At 38.3% G+C, this 14,963-nt stretch overlaps 2 protein-coding genes across 2 annotated transcripts; one reads left to right on the top strand and one right to left on the bottom strand.

Moving 5' to 3' along the window:
- Window positions 1-3,040: 3,040 nt before the first annotated feature.
- Window positions 3,041-5,248, bottom strand: LOC131327809 (protein FAR1-RELATED SEQUENCE 5-like). Its single transcript, XM_058360940.1, has one exon. It carries the CDS (start codon window positions 5,246-5,248, stop codon window positions 3,041-3,043), a length of 2,208 nt encoding a protein of 735 aa, XP_058216923.1.
- Window positions 5,249-11,032: 5,784 nt separating this feature from the next.
- On the top strand, window positions 11,033-13,827 carry LOC131327808 (receptor-like protein 34). The gene is made up of 3 exons (XM_058360938.1): window positions 11,033-11,055; window positions 11,139-12,372; window positions 12,439-13,827. Exons 1-3 carry the CDS (start codon window positions 11,033-11,035, stop codon window positions 13,825-13,827), a joined length of 2,646 nt encoding a protein of 881 aa, XP_058216921.1.
- Window positions 13,828-14,963: the final 1,136 nt, after the last annotated feature.

Here is a 14,963-nt window from a genome sequence, read left to right as displayed (position 1 = left end):
GAACATATCGGCCAAATGCGTACGGTATGTGCTTGGTTTTGCGAGGGGATTGCTTGACTAAACTGGATAACTTGTATCTTTGAGAATCAAAACTGGACATATGCTTATTCTTTTCTAGCCATCTAAATTTCACGTCTTTTCATGGAATGTTTCTATAGGCACTCCTGAACTAAAGAAAAACTAGGCACTTCCTATTGTTCTCTTCTCTTGCTGAATTCTTTTGGGAAAATAACCTGACTTCACATTTCTGTTATTGAATTGATCATCCGGACTCAATCTGGTAATTAGCTCCAATGTATCATTGGGAATCTTAGTTTCTTCCTTAGCCTTATTGGCCACGTTTTTCTGAATTTATGTTCATACCTTGGTAACTTGGTTTGAAAGCATAATTAGTTGGTATGGAGATCAATTGCTGGAGGCTACGTGGCCATGGATTTATTAGATGTGGCTTGTGAGGAGATCCTGAATACAAAATAAAGTTTACCAATTTTAAAATGGACAAATCTTTAGATTGGTTGTTGTAAAGCACATAATGTATCTATTCTCAAGGACTTAAATTCTAGTTCAATTTAAGTTCTCTAGTGGATACTATTTTGTAATTCCGAAGAGGGAATTTGTTCTATGAATATAAGTCTCATTTATACTTCTATTGATAGAGAATTTGCATATCCTTATGTGCCTAATTATATGAGTTTGACATTAGAGTTATCTAGTTTGATTCGGCAATTTGACTTTGTTTTGTTAACTTTCTAATTAAATGAATCATATGTCTTTGTTTCAGCAATTATCGATGTACCAATGTACTTCAGGCACAAGACGTACGTGCAATGACCTGCAGCGATTATCAATGTACCAATGTACTTCAAACACAAGACGTACGTGCAATGACCGGTTGATAGAGGCTCAAGACATACGTGCAATGACTGGTTGATACGGAAGAAATGTTTATCGTCTTTTAGCTGTAAATATATTTGTGATAGGTTTTTTTTTTTTGTGAGGGATTGATGATGGATGAGTAAGACAATGCAACAAAATTGCTTGTCTTTGTTTAAATATTTAGATAGAGTTGGGAAATTAGTCTCTTTGGATAGTCACATGCATTTGTAAAATTGCTTCTGTAGGTAGTTAGGAATAACAGTCAGCGTGGGATGTATTTGAATTCTTTTGTAATTGATTTGGTTGGAACTATTCTGTGCTGTGTGAAAGAGTTACGATACAAGTATTGAAATATTGGCAATAAACAGTGTACAATTTTCAATTTTCCGCTGCAATTAATTCTTTTCATGCGAGGGCAATACCATTTTTTCTTGTATTGCATGATGAGGTCTTGAGGAGCCTCCCAATGAGCTATCGTCAACAGCCAAGACATGAAATTAAGAATCTCTGGCTAGACCCATTTGCTCCAGGAGAAACAAATGATGCTTTTTTTTTTTCTTTCAGGTATCAAAGATTCCAAGTTATAGGACACAACACTATACGGATATGCGATATGGATACACCAACATGACAGGATATAGGTATAGGGCACGTTACGAATACACTGACACGATACGGTATAGGACACGATACCGACATAGGACACAATACGGACATGCAATACGGATACGTCGACACAACAAGATACATGTATAGGACATGTTACGAATACGCCAACACGATACAAATATGCGATACGGATACGCCGACACGACATGATATAGGTATAGGACACATTACGAATACGCCGACACGATACGGTATAAGACACGATACAGACATAGGACACAATAGGGATATGCAATACGGATACGTCGACACGACATGATACATGTATAGGACACGTTACGAATACGCCGATACAATAAGGATACGCGATACGGATATGCCAACACGACATGATACAGGTATAGGACACGTTACGAATACGCTGACACGATATAGTATAAGACACAATACGAATATGTGATACGGATACACCGATACGACAGGATACAGGTATAGGACACGTTATGGATACGCTGACATGACACACATAATAGTTCCATTTCATAACAGAGATTCCAACTTAATTTGCTCAGTCATTGATTGCACGCACGCTCTCTCTCTCTCTCTGCAACAACTTTAATTTGCTTAGTCATGAGTATGGACTTGAATTCAGGATCCATGAATATGGAAAACTCAAGCAAATTCAATACAATCAAAATATGCAAAAAGGCGTGAATCAAATTTACACAATGAACGAATTTGGAGAAATCAAAATACATTGATATGAACGAATTTACATAATTGGAAATCATGCACTCGAGTTTTGACACTAAATTTGACTGATAACTTTCCACTCATGCTTCTGCCATCTCCTCACGCTTTTGCCAAAAAAGTAGCAACATCAAAAGCGGATTCATCTACAGCATTAGCCCATGCTTCAATGAAGCAAAGCTTGGGGCATATACCACACCAAAAAACTGCATTCCACCAACAAAATACAGCAATTACAAAACCAAAAAACTACAATTTCAACACCAAAATGATGCAAAAGTAGCAACATGATATTTCACAAAAGTGGACGCTAGTCATTTGTTTCACATCCTTCATTTGTTTCATATCATGTCTTGTATCTCAAATGCATCATTCCATCCCTGAAGTTATCAACATGCACAAAAAAAGAAAGACAACAAAAACAAACCAAGTCAAATCAAAATATGGAGAGAGAGAGAGAGAGAGAGAGAGAGAGAGAGAGAATCCTAGTTAAACTTATAAATCAATAAAAGTAGGAAGTCTTAGAGCGAAACTTACTATAATCATGTTCCAAATCATATGGAGATTCATTAAGGTCATAGCTCCACGTACCAAGATATCCTACACTTGCCTGAGATGGCTGAAATCATAACCAATTGAAATGATAGTAACATGAAAAAAATTACAAATTGAAAAGGCTCGATGTAATGCAAATGAAGTCATACTTACAGTAACGCTTCCACTCTCTTGCATGACAATCTCGTGAAATCCCGTAGCATGAGTGTTGACTTCCACATCCTAAAGCGAAATAAAGTCAAATTCGAAATCATACAAACCAATGAGCATAATTATGTGAAACATCGAAAGGAATGCATAATGAAAGGTATACCAATGTACTTTTTGCATTGGCGCGACTACATTGGACCCTTTTGTTTGATTTCGTATTCTTCCTAACAATTTGCTCAGTCATTGATTGTTTCCTCTTCATTGGCGGTCGCCCTCTCCGAGGCCCTACACTTGGATCGCCCACGGTATTTGATTCATCTTGAAAACTTTTCAAACCATTTTGTACATCTCCAACCGTAGGCATATTGCTTTGACACTCCTCATCGTATAAGTTATTCTCCACTTTAATTTCTCGCAACCTAGCCGCCATCCTATCAGTCTTGGCAATGGAATACATGGCAATGTCGGCTGCCTCATTAAATAACTTCAACAAACTGTCATAGCGAGTGAATTCGGGTTTGCGCTCCCAATTAACATAACTCACCTTAATTTTTTTGTAACTCCTCACCAAGTTTTTCATCCATCGTCGAAGAATATATTTATCGGGCACTACTTCAAGCTTCTTTTTTGACCAAACCGAGATCATATGCGAGCACACCATTCCCTTACTCTCGAACAACCGGCAATTGCAATTAGTTTCAGCTGACTCCTCATTAAAATGAACAAGGAAAGTGCAAGTTTTAAATATTTTTTTTTTCTTTCCAACTAGGATGTCTTGTTCAATGTGGAACTGTGAAATACCATTTACTACCGGTCCAATAGTCAAATTGCACCCAATCGTTTGGCCTACTTGCTCTCGAAATTGCTTGCATTTTCCAATTGTGTATGCTTGTTGAAATTGGTCTTCAAAACCATAAGGGGACACTTTCTGAATTTGAAAGTTTAAGGAATGGGCATCTGCCTCTTCTTCTTTCTGCACCTTCTTCCCCAAGGCATTCTCATATTGTCCCACAAACTCCTTCAAGGTGGTATTGGAATGGACGTAGCCATCAAAGAAGGCATTAATGCTCTCGCTTCGTTGGGTTGTTGACATCCCCGCCCAAAAGGTATCCTTAACAAATGCCGGTACCCATCGATGCCTTTCCTCATACAATCCAGCTAGCCAATCATTGCCCTGTAAATTAAATTGTTTGATGAGATCTGCCCAACTTTTTTCAAAGTCCACTGGATACAAGGAATCATAAACAGCACTCTTGAGAGATGTTTTTATCGCCTTATACTCATTGCAATTCTTCAACTTGTCACGAATTTTTTTCATGATATGCCACAAACACCAACGATGTCGTGCATTTGGAAATACTTCACTTATCGCGTTTTGCATTGCCCTACATTGGTCTGTGATGATGGCATTAGGGAAGGAACCATGCATGCAAGAAAGCCAAGTCTCAAACAACCATACAAATGAAGTGGTGTCCTCCCGTGATACCAAACCACATCCAAACAAAATCGATTGTCCATGATGGTTGACCCCTACAAATGGTGCGAAAGGCATATTGTATTTGTTAACAAGGTAAGTCGTGTCAAAGGTGACCACATCGCCAAATTCTTTACACAACTCTCTACTATACGCATCAGCCCAAAAGACATTCTGTAATCGGTCATTTTCATCAAGATCGATGGCATAGAAGAAGTCACTGTTATCTTCATGCATTTTGACAAAGTACTTATGCATTGCTTCGGCATCCCCTTCTTTGAGCCGTAAACGCCTTTCTTTATCCTTGAAATTCCTTGCATCCTTATCTATCCATGGTAGATTATCAGGCCCCCCTGCCTCGATTACACATGAGGCAATGGTTTTATTCATTGTGATTCCGGCTGCCGCGTGTAATTCAATTATCCTCTTCGAATGGGGTGGGCTATTCCGATAGCACCGAAGATATTTCACTTTTTCTGGATCCATTTCATGGTTGTGGTTCAGTTCAATCGAATTCAACATCCACTTCCCGTCAACTTGCAAAGAGATATTCATATGGGCTTTACAACCTGTTTTGGGTGTTGGATGGGATTTAATGGGGTTCAAACCCGTTGGCCTGGCATTTCCAGCCCGATGACAACCATAAGTTATATTCGACTTTACCATGTTACGCTTCTTAGAGGTTTTTGTGATTGCACCGAAACCTTTTGCTTTCGCATAAGTAGCATAACATTCCTGGGCTTCGTATTCAGATTCAAATATTGTTCCAACCTTAGGTTCCAATACCACCTCCAAATTTTGAGTTTCCTCCAAATTCTGATCTTGTATTTCCATGATTCTACAAATAAGAAATACCAGACTTAAGAATATACACACATAACTATGTTTAAAAAAGAATTGAACTAGTCCACATGTACAATGCACTGAAACATTAAACAATCATACAATTACAGAATAATAAATTGGTCATTGAGAAAACGACATACGTAAATATATGTTCGAATATTTTGCTATCAGTCTAAATACAATATTTGGGCCAAGTATTATTGTGAGTTGGGCTAGTACCTTTTGTCTTGTTATGGGGCTTAATGTTAGGATGAAGCCCAAGTCCATGTTATGTATTACCCTAAGTATTTAAAGGGAAGTGGAATGAAAAAAACAAGTAGTTGCAGCTAACAATTTTGCTGCCCATTTTTCTGTTCCAGAGCGTACTCTCTCTCCTCCCCTGTGTTGCTTATTTCTTGCGGCTGTTGCTGCTATATTTTGGTCAGCCCTTTTGCACCCATTTTCTTGATTCTTCCTCTAAAATTGAAGGATCGACTAGGGAATAGCCAACAGAAAGAATCAAATGTAGATTAGTGGGCAGGGAAGTGAGAGAGATACCAGTGAGAGAGAAGAGATGGAGGTGGTGTGTCGGTGGTGGTAGTGGCGGGTTTGGGGTTGCCCATTGGTGGTGGTGCGACGAGAGGAGAGTTGGTGAGATGGAGGAGAGAGAAGAGAGGAGATCGTGGTGGCCTGGTGTGGTGCGTCGGTGGAAGTCGGGAGAATCTTGGTGCGAGTCGTGGTGCGGCGTCAGTGGTGGCGGCCTAGTCGATCGATGGGGGCTCCGGTGGTGGTGGCCCGGCGTTATCTGGGAGCTCCGGTGGTGGTCAATCGGTGGTTGGCCGGTGTATGTGAGAAGCTTGGGGGCTGGCTCGTGGCTCGTTTTTTGGAGGGCGAGAAGAAGAGAGAAACAGATATTCACTTTCCCAAATTTTTTTGAAATGGGAAGGATTTGTTTCTCGCGCGTTTGAACGGAAGCAGTGGGACCCTTACCTTCCACGTCAGATCGGGATGGAGGTCGGGATTTGGGTCTCTACTGATAGCAAAATTGTTGTAGAAAAGATATGGGACCTCAGAGAAACAAATCTTAAACTATTGGATGCGGTCCACAATTTGAGGTTGGAAACAAAGCAGGAAAGCGAGAGAATATAAAATAATACAAGATCGGTAGAGTATATAGGAGCGTGTATGTATATTAATTATTAGTTGGTCCTAATATACATGTCAATTCTTAATTAATTATTGTCATTGCACTTTTTTTTTGGGTCATATAAGTAAATATGAGAAAATAATATTGTCATTACACAATAGTTTAGGGTTTAAGTTTTGTATCAAAATCATAAATTCAACATCTGATTTTCCCAAGAAATGACTCACTAGCCTCCGTTATATAGGTATGATGATACGTGATTTAAGGTATAATTATTTTCATTTGGAGTCAAAATCATCCTTTCGAATCCATTTCCCACGTAAAATTTCACACACCCAGCCCTCAAGTATGTATACTTGTGGGAGAAGACAGAGAACGTCGAAACAGAGTCCAGTATAGAGGTATGTGCTGGCATTAGGCTCCCACAGGAATGGTTGAGGTTCGAATTTGATCGATGTCCGTTTTCCAAGAAAACTGACGCTCTCCAAGCCTTCGAACTCGTTGACTCATGGGAGATGAAGGAACCTCGAAATGAGATCCGGTTACATAATTATATGTTAGCACCAACACGATAACTTAGAGATTAAGGTTTACTTGTTTTCTTCCAGGGGTCTAAATGGAAATTGTCCATTCGACTTGCGATTTATCTCTTATTACTCTTAACATGAGGGAATTCCAATCACTTGTATTACCATATAGTAACTATTTCAAATACTAATGATGACTAATGGATATAAGGAATCACTCAATTCACTTGTCAAAGATGGAGAAATGGCTATTACAATCATCTAATATAGCACCATCCCGGCCAGTAGTTGCTCTGATGGAAAGAAAAAAAAAACATCACTGACTTAGTCTACACCGTGGAGGATTTTAAGGTTTTCTTAGATAGTATTAGAAAAGTGAGATTGTAACTTAGTCTTGAGGTGTTATCCAATTTTCAGTTGGATACGTTTTTATTTTTTGTGCTTCCTAGCTTCTTGAGCTAAGATGCTTTTTTCTCGATGTACCCCTTTCGAGTTCTATAAAATGTTTCATTTGCCGAACAAAAAAAAAAACATCACTGACTTCCAACAGCTAACAAGAATTTCCAATTAACAAAAAAGAATTGAGCATATACTTCTCCAATCACTGGCTACTACAAACATCTAATATAGCACCATCCCAGTAGTTTCAAAAGAGGTTGATGCTTTCAAATTAAAACAACCACAAAACAGCGGAAAATCATTTGTGTTCACAAACTTTTATAACAGGACAGGAATCCTGCAAATTTACCTATGCTTCTTTTATGGAGTAATAACATAACATTATAATTGAGCCTCATCCCACAGCTAAGCAACAGGTACTCTTACAATTCCAAAATGTTTGTCCGGTCCGCAAAACGAGGACTAAAAATAATGAATTTCTTTTAAAAAAAAATTCAAAATTTTTTCATAAATTAAAAGAATTCGTCAAGATCTAGTAAATTGTTGAAAAAAATTTAAATTTTTCTTGCAAAACTTGAATTATTTTTACGTCCTTGTTTTACGGACCGGACAAATATTTTGGGACGAAGGCAGTAGTACTTTTTAATTAACAGATGAAATGGCATGTGAGAACACAAAAGAGTTTACAGTTAATTTGTATATTCAACCCGAGGTTGGCTTATCCATCGAGAAGCCGTGAATAAGTTATTTGCGGAGCTGCACGATCTCAGCCGTCCATTTTGGTATTGAAAGGTCTGGATTTAAAAAAAAAAAAAACTATTTGCTGGAAGAGTTAAACTCTTCGCGCGAATAGATTTTTTAAAATCTGGACCGTCCAATACATTTTCGACGCAGGCAATTTTGCTCCGTAAACGTTTATTCACGGAAAACTGCGTAATAAAGTTTTTCTCGTTCAACCCACACAAGAATATAAAAAAGTTGTAGTGCAGTGAATAATTAACAAAATTAATTAGCGGTGCAGTCGGTTTCCATCAATTTGTTTGACACGGTTTCAACAAAGCAATAATGGAAGAAGACTAGGAGTCAAAGTCATTATTCCTAGCATTAATTATAACTGGAAAGATAACATGAGGACCCAAGAAGAGTTCCACAGTCTCTCAGTCTTTGTAGAAAATATATGGGACCTCAAAGAAACAAATCACACAACTACATTTTTAAACAATTGGATTTGGTCCACAATTTGAGGTTGGAACCCATTAGTATCTCTAGAAGTGTCGTAAGCTTAGGCGGACGAAGCGGAAGCGGAAGCGGAAAAGCGAGAGAATATGAAAGAGTATAAGGTCAGTAGAGTATATAGGAGCGTGTCTGTATATTATTAGTTGGTCATTAGTCCTAATATACATGTCAATTCTGAATTGTTGTCATTGCAATTTTTTTTTATTTATCATATAAGTAAATATTATGCACATAAGAAGTAGTTGCGTAAACCCAAGAAAATATATAATGTTATAAAATCTTATCCTTATTCCCTATTTTCTCTTACTTGGAAGCTTTTCTTTTCATCTTTACATCCGACCCTGGCTATTGCGGAAAGGACCGTGTTAGGCCGGTGACCTTAATGCTCAACGGCATTCTTTCGCTGGATCGTCTTAGAGAAAAGTACCACAGACTGCCAACCCTGATAACTCTAAGTTCGATATTGGATACAATTTTGATGAGATATTATTTTGGACATGGTACCATTTGGTTGTGTTCCCCATTGTTGATGGATGTGATGTTGTCATCACCACTAAGAATTATTATTGGTTAAATGATTCATTGGCCTTATTTGTTGGTTTGTTGTACAATCGTATGCCAAAATATGTTGACATGATAATCTATTTTTAGCCCTGCTTTAGAACTTGCGTGTCTGCTGATTTCAAATGGAAGGAATTGATGTTCAACTTGAATAAAAGAGGGTTTTGATAGAGTAGATGAGAGTATGTGGAAGAGATGTTTTTTTATTGAGATTATTGTAGTAGAACTATAATCCCTATATGTTCGGTGGCGGACATAGAATTTTCACGAAGGGAGATTCATTAAAAAAAAATTACCAAGAGTTTGAAGAGATAATATTACTCAATTTTTCAGAGAGAATGATAATGTTTAAAAGATCTATTACAAGGGGTTCTCCTAATTCTAGTCTAGGGGAGGCGAAGGGGATAGGGACCGTAGAACCAAGACTTAGATTGAGGGGGCTCCATTTATTACACGTAAAATAAGTGTGAAGGGAAAGTTTTAGTGTCAAGACATGTGATTGGGTTTTATATTGGTTAATTTTGTCTTCTGTCAAAAAAAGAATCAAGGTTCGGTACTCTTGTGATTTCCAAAAGAAACAAAAGAGACATTATGTTCATGATAGAAACCGTTCATTTTTTAAGTCCCTTTTTACAAATAATATGGATAGCGGTAAGTATCTAATTGAATTGCATATGAAAACAATTTTTCTTTTGTTTGACACACAGATGGGGCGGCACATGCCCCAATTTCTCAACACGGTTTTGCCTCCGGGAAGGGGTGAGATTTGAACCCACGCCAATGCCACAAAAACTAGAATATATGTTTCTGTGCATTCTATTTAATTACTAAGATATGGTTGGTCATCTTTACGCATAATTGCATACAATTTTGCGCATCGCTATCCATTTTGAAAAGCAAAATAATATCATAAAAGATAAATGTACTACTAGAATAGCATTATTTATTCAAAAATTATTGGTTGAGAAGGTGTTGGATTGTTCAAAATCATGTTGAGCAGGCGAACTTCTATACCATTAATTTTTTTTTTTTTGAGAAACTACTATATTTTGAATAAAAACTAGGAATCTCGTGGGTAGGGCAGTCGTCCGGACTCATCCGACCCTCGATGCGCCCTTGCCTATTGACAAAAATCGAACACCATCACATAATAACATAAACAAAAAAAAAATTACATGAATTTCCCATAATTTTGGACACCAACAAAGGAAGATATAACAGTAACACTAGGGACAAAGACCTTGACCTCGAGTGGTATGGAGATTCAAAGTCTTCAATCCAAAGGGGGGCCAAGACGACATCCAAAGTCTTCCTATACCATTAACTGCAATTGGGATGCCAAAGGGGAGGGGGTGGGTGGGGGGGACCCAAGACGACTTCCAAAGTCAATTGTTAAGTCATGCTCGATCTTTGAAGACAAATGAATATGTATATTTCTATGGGACCTCACTCGCTATCTTCATCAGTTTGCTTCACAACCACCAAAAAAAATGAGAATTCAACCTGTTACCTGGTTTTTCTCAATCACCACACTCACAATCTTCTGCTTTATCACCATTCCAGTACACAGCCAATGCCTGGAGGATCAAAAAATCTTTGTTACTTCAATTGAAGAACAACCTCCAGTTCAATCCAAATTCCTCTGTCAAGTTGGTGAATTGGGCTCGAACCAACGATTGTTGTCAATGGAATGGTGTGACTTGTGACCATTTCGGCCGTGTTATAGGTCTCGACCTGAACACGGAATCAATTTCTGGAAGTTTAAACCACTCAAGTAGTCTTTTCAGCCTTCAATTTCTAAAAAAGCTGAACTTAGCTTACAACGATTTTGGCTACTTCGTACAAATTCCATCCAGTTTTGGAAACCTCACAAGTCTAACATATCTGAATTTGTCAGGCACTGGTTTTGTTGGGCAGATTCCCATGGAATTCTCGTGCTTGACAAGGTTGGTGAAGCTTGATCTATCTAGTAGTTGGAACTTGAGAATTGAGAACCCAAATTTATTACGCTTTTCCGGAACCTTAGCAGGCTTACATTGCTTTATTTGGACTTCGTAAATATATCAGCAAATGGGTATGAATGGGGTCAGGTCATTTCATCTTCACTGCCTAACCTGCGAGTTTTGAGCTTGAGGAATTGTCATCTTTCAGGCCCTATTGATTCTTCCCTTCAAAACCTTCAGTATCTTTCAGAAATCGATCTGTCTGCGAACAATTTCTCATCTCCTGTCCCGGATTTCTTTGCCAATTTCGCAAATTTGACAGTTTTAATTCTGAGTGATTCGGAATTCTATGGAACATTTCCAAACACCATATTTCAGCGGGTACAAACACTGGAGACTCTGGATTTGTCAGGGAATCAACTACTCTATGGTTCTTTACCTGATTTTCCACAAAATCAGCCCCTTCGGAATCTGGTGCTCCACTACACTAGTTTTTCAGGGAATTTACCGGAATCTATTGGGAATTTGATGGAGCTACAAACGATAGATATTTTCGGGTGTCATTTCAGCGGACCGATTCCAAATTCGCTGGCAAACCTTAGTCAGCTTGTTTCTTTGTCTTTTGGATCAAACAATTTTGCAGGTCCCATACCTTCGTTTCAGCGATCCAAAGATCTCACTGACATAAACCTCTATCAGAATGCTCTAACAGGTCCAGTTCCTTCCATTTACTTTGAAGGCCTTGCAAATCTTGAAAATATTGATCTCGGATACAATTCCTTCAACGGGAGTATTCCTTCTTCCCTGTTTTCCCTTCCCTCTCTGCAGAGAATTGAACTTTCCAACAACCAATTCAGTCATGAAGTTTCTGGTTTTCTTCCAAATGGTTCTTTGTCTCCTTTGGTTACACTAGATTTGAGTAGTAACAAAATACAAGGGCCTATTCCCTCGTACTTCTTTGATTTCCAAAGTCTCCAACAACTCTATCTTTCTTTCAACAACTTCAATGGCACCATACAGCTAGAAAGTATCCATAGGCTTCAAAATCTTACGCACCTTGACTTTTCATACAATAGCTTGTCAGTCAATGCAAGTATCAGTAACTCTAGCTTATCAACATTTCCCCAGCTCCAAACACTACAATTGGCTTCTTGCAAGATGCAAAAGTTCCCTCCTCTAATGAACCAATCTCAGTTGTTTCATTTAGACCTTTCGGACAACCAAATTTCTGGGGTAATACCTAATTGGATTTGGAATCTTGCTCATGGATTTCCGACTACCAAATTTGTGGGTTATCTGAATCTTTCTGGTAATTTCCTAGTGGGTTTGTAATCGGAATACCTTATTCCTACTACTCTTGAAATCATTGACCTTCATTCGAATCAGCTCCATGGTGAAATCCCAATACCACCAGAATCAGCAAACTACGTGGACTACTCAAGGAATAACTTCAGCTCTTCTCTTTCTGCTGACATTGGCAAAGCCATTGCTGCTGCTAATTTCTTCTTTATTTCAGATAACATGCTTTCTGGACCTATCCCTCCATCAATATGCAATGGGAGCAGCCTACAGATTCTCGATTTGTCCAACAATAGACTTACTGGCAATATACCTCATTGTCTTATAGATACTGTTACTACGACCCTTGGCGTACTGAATTTGCAAAACAACAATCTTACTGGTAACATAACAGGGACATTCCCCAAAGGTTGTGGTTTGAGAACCCTTGATTTGAATGGAAATCTCTTCGAAGGGCAGGTTCCAAAATCCCTAGCCAATTGTGCAGACATGGAGGTTTTGAACCTTGGAACCAACAACATGAATGGAAACTTTCCATGCTTCTTGATGAACTTATCCAACTTGCGCATCTTGGTTTTACGATCCAACAAATTCCATGGAAGTATTCAGTGCCGAGAAATCAATAATACTATCTGGCCAAAGCTCCAAATCATTGACCTAGCTTTGAACAACTTCAAGGGTATTCTACCTTCAAAATTCTTTTCACAGAGGAAGGCAATGATGGATGGGGGTAATGCACAACAAGATCTCAATCACTTGCGGTTTGCAATGTTACGTGATAAGTACTACCAGGTTTCAGTCACAGTTATCATCAAAGGGTTAGAAATGAAGCTGGTCAAGATCTTAACTATATTTACGGTCATCGATTTCTCAAAGAACAATTTCAAGGGAGAGATACCAGATATAGTTGGGGATCTGAAATCCCTCTATGTTCTCAACCTATCACACAATGCCCTCACTGGTTCAATCCCATCATCACTTGGAAACTTGACACAGCTTGGATCACTTGACCTCTCGTGGAACAAGCTCGGTGGAAGCATCCCAGTGACACTTGCGAGTCTGACATTTCTTTCATTCCTAAACTTATCATACAATCAACTCATTGGAATGATCCCAACAGGCACCCAACTTCAATCATTTCCAAGAACATCGTACGAAGGAAACAAAGGATTATGGGGAGCTCCTTTGACCACTTGTTGCAAGGAAGCAGAATTGGTTCCGCCACCATTGGATGGTACGCAATCATATACTGAAGATGATGAGATTAATTGGGTCTACATAACCACTACGTTGGGGTATACAGTGGGGTTTGGAGTTATTGTCGTGCCACTTTTGTATTCGAAAAGATGGAGACAATGCTACTACAAACCTCTTGATAGAGTTATTGTGAGGATTCTCTATCATCGAGAGCAGCGATCAAGAAATCAAAGAAGAAGAAATAACATACACCAGCTTCGGAGACGCCAACGCCCCTGAAGGGTAAGTTCTCAAAGCAGAGTGTAGTTTTTTTTACTTAATTAGCTCAACTTGTTTCGTTTATAAGTAAAATCAGGTAAGGGTTTGTTCCGCAAAAAAAACTTTTTAACGGTAGAGCCGTGAATAATTGTTTATGAAGCCAATAGCGACCATTCAAAAGTATTTTAGATGGTTCAGATGTTAATGAAACTTTTCCGGTCCGGGAAAAGTTTCATTTAAGTCCGGACCGTCCAAAGTCGAAATGGACGACCGAGATTGCGTGGAGCCGTGCATTATTTCTTCATGGCTCCGCCGTGAATAAGTTTCTCTCTTGTTCCACTAACTTGAATACACTGAGATTAAAGTAATACTCTTTAGCATTAGTCACCCTTGGTTTATTCTGTTTAGGAATCCTTATCTTGTTTTGCACAATATCATATATTGGCAGGTGAGTTTCGGACTACCTCAATTACATGAATTTTCAGGTTTACGATGGCCCCGTTTGCAAGTAGTTCTAGATTAATTATTACTTATCTTGATTATTTAGCTTATTTGGCTTACAAAAGTATGATTATTTTAACCTCCAATTCGTAGCTTTCTTACTTATTTTAGGTTGAAAATGTTAGGGATAGACAACCAAACTATTTAATTATAATTCCTATAAACAGAATCATTAAGGATATTTTAGATATGCCATTGATAATAAACTACTCTGCAACTTATTTTACCAGCCATTCATAATAAACTACTCTACAACTTATTTAACCAAACAGAACTTTTATTTAACCAACCAAATTAATTAACGCGTCAAGAACAATAAACTATGAATGCACATAGGAAAAATCAAATGTATAAAATCAATCAATAATATTCAGGAGTGTTCATCCTCAACCATAGTTCAGAAGTTAGCCTAACATAGATGTCACAGAGACTACTTCTGCTCATGTTTTGATCGAGTCGTGGGACCCGAGATGGTGCTGCTGCGTGCTCTCACCGAACTCGCAATCCGTGGTCGAGATCCCTCGAAACCCTACTACTGCCTTTTCTCCTTTTATAATGCTAATAACACCAACAATTATACCTATTAAAGAGGGTCCTAATTATTCAAAACTAAAACTGACTAATCCCTTTCCTTCTATTTTTTTTTTTTTTTGTCA

Source organism: Rhododendron vialii, chromosome 5a (assembly GCF_030253575.1).
Source record: "Rhododendron vialii isolate Sample 1 chromosome 5a, ASM3025357v1".
NCBI lineage: Eukaryota > Viridiplantae > Streptophyta > Magnoliopsida > Ericales > Ericaceae > Rhododendron > Rhododendron vialii.
Note: the sequence above shows the minus strand (reverse complement) of the source record. Positions and strands in the feature narration are given on the sequence as shown.

Bases quoted from the DNA above. Each gene is read 5' to 3' on its own strand.
- LOC131327809 (XM_058360940.1), bottom strand. From the start codon at position 5,248: ATGGAAATACAAGATCAGAATTTGGAGGAAACTCAAAATTTGGAGGTG.
- LOC131327808 (XM_058360938.1), top strand. From the start codon at position 11,033: ATGGAATTCTCGTGCTTGACAAG. The intron at 11,056-11,138 runs GTTGGTGAAGCT...GAACCTTAGCAG, and splicing joins GAATTCTCGTGCTTGACAAG to GCTTACATTGCTTTATTTGG. The intron at 12,373-12,438 runs GTGGGTTTGTAA...CATTCGAATCAG, and splicing joins ATCTTTCTGGTAATTTCCTA to CTCCATGGTGAAATCCCAAT.